Source organism: Carlito syrichta, unplaced genomic scaffold, assembly GCF_000164805.1.
Source record: "Carlito syrichta isolate Samal-C Ts95f unplaced genomic scaffold, Tarsius_syrichta-2.0.1 Scaffold306983, whole genome shotgun sequence".
Lineage (NCBI taxonomy): Eukaryota > Metazoa > Chordata > Mammalia > Primates > Tarsiidae > Carlito > Carlito syrichta.
Genome location: NW_007251079.1, coordinates 155,544 through 162,192, shown reverse-complemented (window position 1 = coordinate 162,192; position 6,649 = coordinate 155,544). Strand labels below are relative to the sequence as shown.

Below are 6,649 nucleotides of genomic sequence, written 5' to 3'. Positions count from 1 at the left end.
GAGCCCAGCAGGTCGAGGCTGCGGTGGCCGGGAGCGGCCACTGCACTCCAGTCTGGGCAACAGAGTGAGAGTCCAACTCAAAAAATAAAAAAATATAAAAAATTAGCTGGGCATGGTGGTGTGTGTCTATAGTTCCAGCTACTTGGAAGGTTGAGGCAGAAGACTCACCGGAGACCAGCAGGTCTTTTAAAGTAAATGATAACTAAGGATTACAGTTACTATACTTCCAGCTTCCTTTCAAAGAGCTTACCTCAAGATTGAGAGATGCAGGAGAAATTGTTGCAATTATAGATGTTCTTGTACGCCCCCCAAGAGAATCCTGGAGGATTCTAGTTAGTTTAGACTCTCGATAAGGAACATGAGGTGTTCGTTCTACAAGAGCAGTAATAACCCTTCCCAAAGTCAGCAACGACTGATTGATATTTCCAGCTTCGCGAGCTCTCTTATCAACAGCTCCAGAACGGCCAATGTTTTCACTTCCTGCAAGATCAACCTTTAATTTTAAAAATAAAAAGGAAAAGTCTACTGGATTTGGATTCAAAGACGCCCATTCTCAAATTATACATAATATATTAAATAGCCAGCAAAATAATGTTTCTATAATAAATTTTTTCTCCCACTACAATGCTAATAACCACATAACTATAAAAATTTTGTCTATATGTTCAAAATTCCAAGATGCTCAGTGAAGAAGTTAAGAATGAAAGAGTAGTATTAAAATAGATGCTTACCAAGTTCAACTTCCCAATTTTAACAAGCTCTTCTCCATCATTTGTAGTTTCTTTCATATGTATTGTAACAGAGAAAACTGAGTGGGAACGACTAAAAAACAAAATCAAGTAGCCCACTCATTATAATGTAAAGCATTATTTGCTTCCTCTAAGATACTGAAAACAGGAAAGGAAGATCTAAATCTACAAGGGTAGAAAAAAATAACATCAGTGAGATTTGGAAGGTAGGAGGCACATAAAACAATGATAGGAGTTTTGCTTTCTCATACCTGCTGCCTGCAGGTGAGACCTCAATAAGAAACTGTCTGAAAATACCCTAAGACAGGAACTAGAATCCTCAGGCACCTTTGAAAGCTGTATGTGGGTAAGGTTGGGACAGTTGCCTGGTATGTAAAGAGGGAAAGTCTTGCAATCAGTCTTCCTACTAATAAAAACCATCTGAAATATGTCATTTACCATAATTTTTTTTTTTTTTTGAGTTGGAGTCTCACTCCGTTGCCCAGACTGGAGTGCAGTGACCGCTCTCGGCCACCGCAGCCTCAACCTGCTGGGCTCCAGAGATCCTTCTGCCTCAGTCTTCCGAGTAGCCGGAACTACAGATGCACGCTACCACGCCCGGCTAATTTTTTGAGTTATTGTAGAGATGAGGTCTCGCCAAGTTGCCCAGGCGAGTCTCAAACCCGCGGGCTCAGGCAATCCACTCACCTCAGCCTCCCAAAGGCGCAAGATTACAGGCTGAGCCACCGAGCCCGGCCAACTTTTTTTTTTGAGTCGAAGTCTTACTCTGTTGTCCAGGTTGGAGTGCAGTGGCACACTCACAGCCACCACAGCCTCAACCTGCTGGGCTCAGGTGATCCTTCCATCTCAGCCTTCCAAGTAGCTGGAACCACAGGCATGTGCCACGACGCCCAGCTAAATTTTTGATTTATTGTAGAGATGAGGTCTCACCATGTTGCCCAGGCTGGTCTCGAACCCCTGAGCTCAGGCAATCCTCTCACCTCCACCTCCCAAAGTGCTGGGATTACAGGCTTGAGCCACTGTGCCCAGCCGACATTCAGCTTTTATCTGAGGAAAAAAAAATTTTATAGACGACCAAAGACATCCTTTATATATCGATGGCATTTGGTGAACATCTTTATGTTTGTTAATTTCAGGCAGTTGGTAAAGAATATGGCGATTTTTAAATTTTATTCATTTTCATGTTACTTAAAATTTTAAGTATCACTTTAACATAAAGCACTTAAATTATTAAAAAACAAAAGGGGGGCTGACGCGGTGGCTCAGGCCTGTAATCCCAGCACTTTGGGAGGCCAAGGCAAGAGTATTGCCTGAGCCTGTAGGTTCGAGACAAGCCTGGGCAACACTGTGAGACCTGTCTCTACAATAAATTTTAAAAATTTGTCAGGCATGGTAGCATGTGTCTGTAGTTCTGGAAGGCTGAGGTAGAAGGATCGCCGAAGTCCAGCAGGTCGACGCTGGTGTGGTCATGAATGTGTCACTGCACTCCAGCCTGGGCAATGGAGTACTCAAAAAAAAAAAGGAGGGGAGAATACAAAAAAAATATAAACATAAACAATAGGTCTGAATTATGATATTCATCTCATGTTTTTCTACCATTAACTACCTATTCCTACCCAGGATTATAACATTAATGCAAGCAAGCATTGAAGTTAATTCTGGTTTGAGAAAATTAAATGAACCTCTCCTCTTTATCACATACATTCACAAAAAGTAATATTTATTGAAATCTACAGTCAAGAAAAAAGAAGCCAGTCACAGTGGCTCACACTGTAATTCCAGTACTTTGGGAGACACAGGCAAGAGGATTGCCTGAGCCCATGGGTTTGAAACCAGCCTGGGAAACATGGCAAGACCTCAACGCTACAATAAATTAAAAAATTACCAGGCATAGTGGCACACGCTTGTAGTTCCAGCTACTTAGAAGGCTGAAGCAGAAGGATCGCCTGAACCCAGCAGGTTGAGACTGCAGTGGCCATGAGTGTGTGACTGCACTCCAGCCTGGGAAACAGAGTGACTTCAACTCAAAAAAAAAAAAAAAAAAAAAGATGTTCTCAAATTTTACCAATTTACAGAATAGAAAATTTATACTTTCGTGAAAGGTACTTAGAGGAAAAAATAATTTTTACCTAGTCTTCAGTTCAATTCCTCCAAATTCTACACAAAATAAGTTATAAACCAACTATAGAATAAAATTGCCATTTTATTGGAAAGTCATTATAAGGAAAATTTAACTAAAATTCGGAAATCACCCACTCTTGATCACTTTCATGTTGTTAGTTTTCCTCCTTCTTTAAATACATGCTGTTTTTAAGAGTTGCAACTATAATTGCTATAGCATTTTGTAGAAATTTTCAACTACAAGGGAGCAAAGAAATAAGACACCTAGCCCTAACAATCACTTTGCAGCTCAAGAAAACTGATATTCAGATACATTCACTTATTTACCCAAAGTCACAACTTGGTTAACTGCAAAACTGAGACTAAACAAAAATTTCTAATTTTCAATCCATAGCTCTTTCCATTACATCCTGCTGTTTTCTTCAGAGACCAGCAGAAAAAAAAAAATCACCTGTCTTGGTAAATGGTATTTGTAGAATTTGGGATTTCTCCTTTAGGTGTCTTTACTCAAATCCATATACAAGGAAAAAGGAGTTCCAACATTATATCAATTTATGAAATAGAAATTTTATATATCGGTGGAACTCAGTGAAAAGAAACTGGTTCCTTTTGCCCCAAAGCCAGTGTTAGTGACCATCTGACTCCTACATTAAAATGAAGCCCTTCTAAAATGAAGATTTCACTTTCTTGTGATCATTATTCAAACAAAGGGTTTCCAAACTATGCTCTACTACCATTATGGGCACCACAAAAGGGCCCCAGGATCACCTCAATAAGTCTAAGGGGGTAAGGCTCTGAGCATCCCACCCCAAAATCAACTACATCAGCCCCATTTTAATCTGAGTTCCCATACATAATTTCATTTGAAAAAAAGGAATTCTTCTGCTTAAAAAAAGTTTAATGCCTCTTCTCTGGTTCAAGTTGTCTTTGTTCTCCTTTCAACATTCTTCCAATATTGGTTTCCTTCCTACAAATCTCAAGCCAATTACCAGGGATCCCTCCTTACAACACGCAATCTAGTTAGATAACCCACCCCATTTTGACTTTTCCCAAGTTCCTAATTCTTCTTAAAAAGAGAATGGGGTAAAGAGAGACCACGGCTTTCTTACCTAGAATATGCATTCATCAAAGTGGCTGCAGTTGTCCTTTTTGCCGCCCCCTTTTCCAAAATTTGATAGACTTCATTCTTGTTGTGTACTGTAATTTCTTCTAAACCTTTGATTATCACTGCCCTCTGACCAAAATATCAAAAGAACATTCATTACATTGGTCAAATATACACTAACTCCTCAAAGCCTCATACATTAGAATTTGGAGACATTTCATTCTCAAAGACTGAGTTACCTTGTTGCGGGGATCATCAAACATCTGTAGTCTCTCAGAAACATCAGAAGATGGACTGAGAAGATCAAAAAGTTCTTCATTATAAATTTCCAACAGAGACACTTTGACTGAAAATTCAGTTCCATTGAATGTAAGTTTCTCAAAAATTTGATGAAGCGTACGTGGAATTATACCAGCCAAAGGATCCTGAAATTATAACATTAATAAGAATTAATATAAAGAAAGAATGTCATTTACTGTGGCCGTTAAAACACAAGGGTCAGCCGGGCTCGGTGGCTCAGCCTGTAATCCCGCGCCTTTGGGAGGCTGAGCTGAGTGGACTGCCTGAGCCCGCGGGTTCGAGACCCGCCTAGGCAACTTGACGAGACTTCATCTCTACAATAAATCAAAAAATCAGCCGACCATGGTAGCACATGCCTGTAATTCCGGCTACTCGGAAGGCTGAGGGGGAAGGATCACTGGAGCCCAGTGGGTCAAGGCTGCAGTAGCTGGGAGCGGCCACTGCACTCCAGTCTGGGCAACGGAGTGAGACTCCAACTCAAAAAAAAAAAACCAAAAAAAAAAAAAACACAAGGGTTCCCTTATAGTACATTTAAATATAAAGTATGCCAAGTAAGTTAAAAAAAAAAAAAAGAAACTAACCTAATGTTAGATAAGTCATTACAAGTTTGTTCAACAGTATTCTTGATACCTTCCATAAATGTCATATCTGCTAGCCATGTTCATGCCTGAGTATTACACAGAAACCAATTGAAGCAAGCAACTTAAAAAGCCAAGTCTGGTCAGTTGCGGTGGCTCATGCCTATAATTCCAGCACTTTGGGAGGCTGTAGTGAGAGGATTACCTGAGTCGACAGGTTCGAGAGGAGCCTGGACAACTTGGCAAGACCTCATTTCTACAATGAATCAAAAACTTAGCCAGGCGTGGTGGCATACATCTGTAGTTCCCGCTACTTGGAAGGTTGAGATGGAAGGATCATCTGAGCCCTGCAGGCCGAGCTGCAGTGGCCGTGAGCACGCCACTGCGCTCTAGCCTGGGTAACAGAGTCTCTAACTCAAAAAGTAAAAAAAAAAAAAAGCCAAGTTCAATAATCCTGCCCAACTACACTATGATTTAAGCCTATTCCATATCTTCTATGGTTACAATTCCATAATTTTATTATTCATATATAAAGTAAGTCAATGACTGAACTATGTAAAAGGATCTACCTAAATGTCAATAATATAGACAACTAACTTAGTTATTAAACTCATCTAAGCAAGGCATGGTAGTGCACACCTGTAATCCCAGCACTTTGGAAGGCTGAGTAGAGAGGAATGCTTGAGCCCAGGAGTTTGAGACCAGCCTGGGCAACACAGCAAGACCCCATCTCTATTAGAAATTTTTAAAAAATAAAATTTAATTAAAAAAAAAACCCCTCATTTTAATTTAAACATGTTTGATGGAAATCTGTGAAATGTACTACCTGCTTTCAATAACATTTATCTTAATTTCTTGAGCACTCAACGTTATCATGAGTAAAGTACCATACTTCCTCTTGTTATGCTAACTTTTTGAGACTCATTTGCTCATGCTCCTTCAAGGCCTACTTCAACATTTCTGCAATATTCTGCTTGAGGAATTTATCCTAAATTTATGCGTGGTATGGATGCTCTGAGCTTCTCTATTTCAAAACAGAGGCCTTTAACCAAGTTTTGTCCAGTTACATTTCAGCCACTTTAGAGACAAAAGTATGTTATAAACACTACAATAAATACCTCTTCCCAGGTATACTCTTCATTAGGTGACCTTTCACCTTCCATTGTGAAGGTTTTTCCAGTACCAGTTTGGCCATATCTGTCAAGATTAAACAAAAGTGTTAAATAAAAAACAAATATATGCATCTAAACTTTTTTAACAATTTGAAAAACAGTGCTTCACTTACGCAAAAATAGTGCAATTATAGCCCATAATGACTTCATCCAGAATTGGACAAACAACACTTCGGTAAACATCAATTTGTTTAGTAGATGCTCCAAAAACCTACCAAAAAAAATTTTGTTCTCTTAAAGAAAGAAAACTTATAATTACTCACTTTAATAATTTTATTTTTAAACTCAAAAAATAACAATTGCTAGAGAGGGTGTGGCAAAAAGGGAACACTTCTACACTGTTGGTGGGAGTGCAAACTAGTGCAACCTCTGTGGAAAACAGTATGGCGATTCCTAAAAGCTCTAAATATTGACCTCTCATATGACCCTGCAATCCCCCTACTGGGAATATACCCTGAAGAACTCAAGTCACTCTATAAAAAAGATACCTGCACACGTATGTTTATCGCAGCGTTGGTCACAATAGCAAGAACCTGGAAGCAACCATGCTGTCCATCAAAAGAGGACTGAAGCCGGGCTCGGTGGCTCAGCCTGTAATCCCGCGCCTTTGGGAGGCTGAGGTGA

At 39.7% G+C, this 6,649-nt stretch overlaps 1 protein-coding gene across 1 annotated transcript in view; it reads right to left on the bottom strand.

Moving 5' to 3' along the window:
• The window catches only part of KIF11 (kinesin family member 11), a 66,386-nt gene that overhangs the window by 47,484 nt on the left and 12,253 nt on the right, over positions 1–6,649 (bottom strand). The window contains exons 3-8 of the mRNA XM_008063660.2: positions 6,139–6,236; positions 5,972–6,050; positions 4,215–4,400; positions 3,980–4,104; positions 732–822; positions 251–493 (exon numbers count right to left, since the gene is read on the bottom strand). Of these exons, the coding sequence (XP_008061851.1) occupies positions 251–493; positions 732–822; positions 3,980–4,104; positions 4,215–4,400; positions 5,972–6,050; positions 6,139–6,236 (822 nt within the window). The remainder of the gene's footprint in view (positions 1–250; positions 494–731; positions 823–3,979; positions 4,105–4,214; positions 4,401–5,971; positions 6,051–6,138; positions 6,237–6,649) is intronic.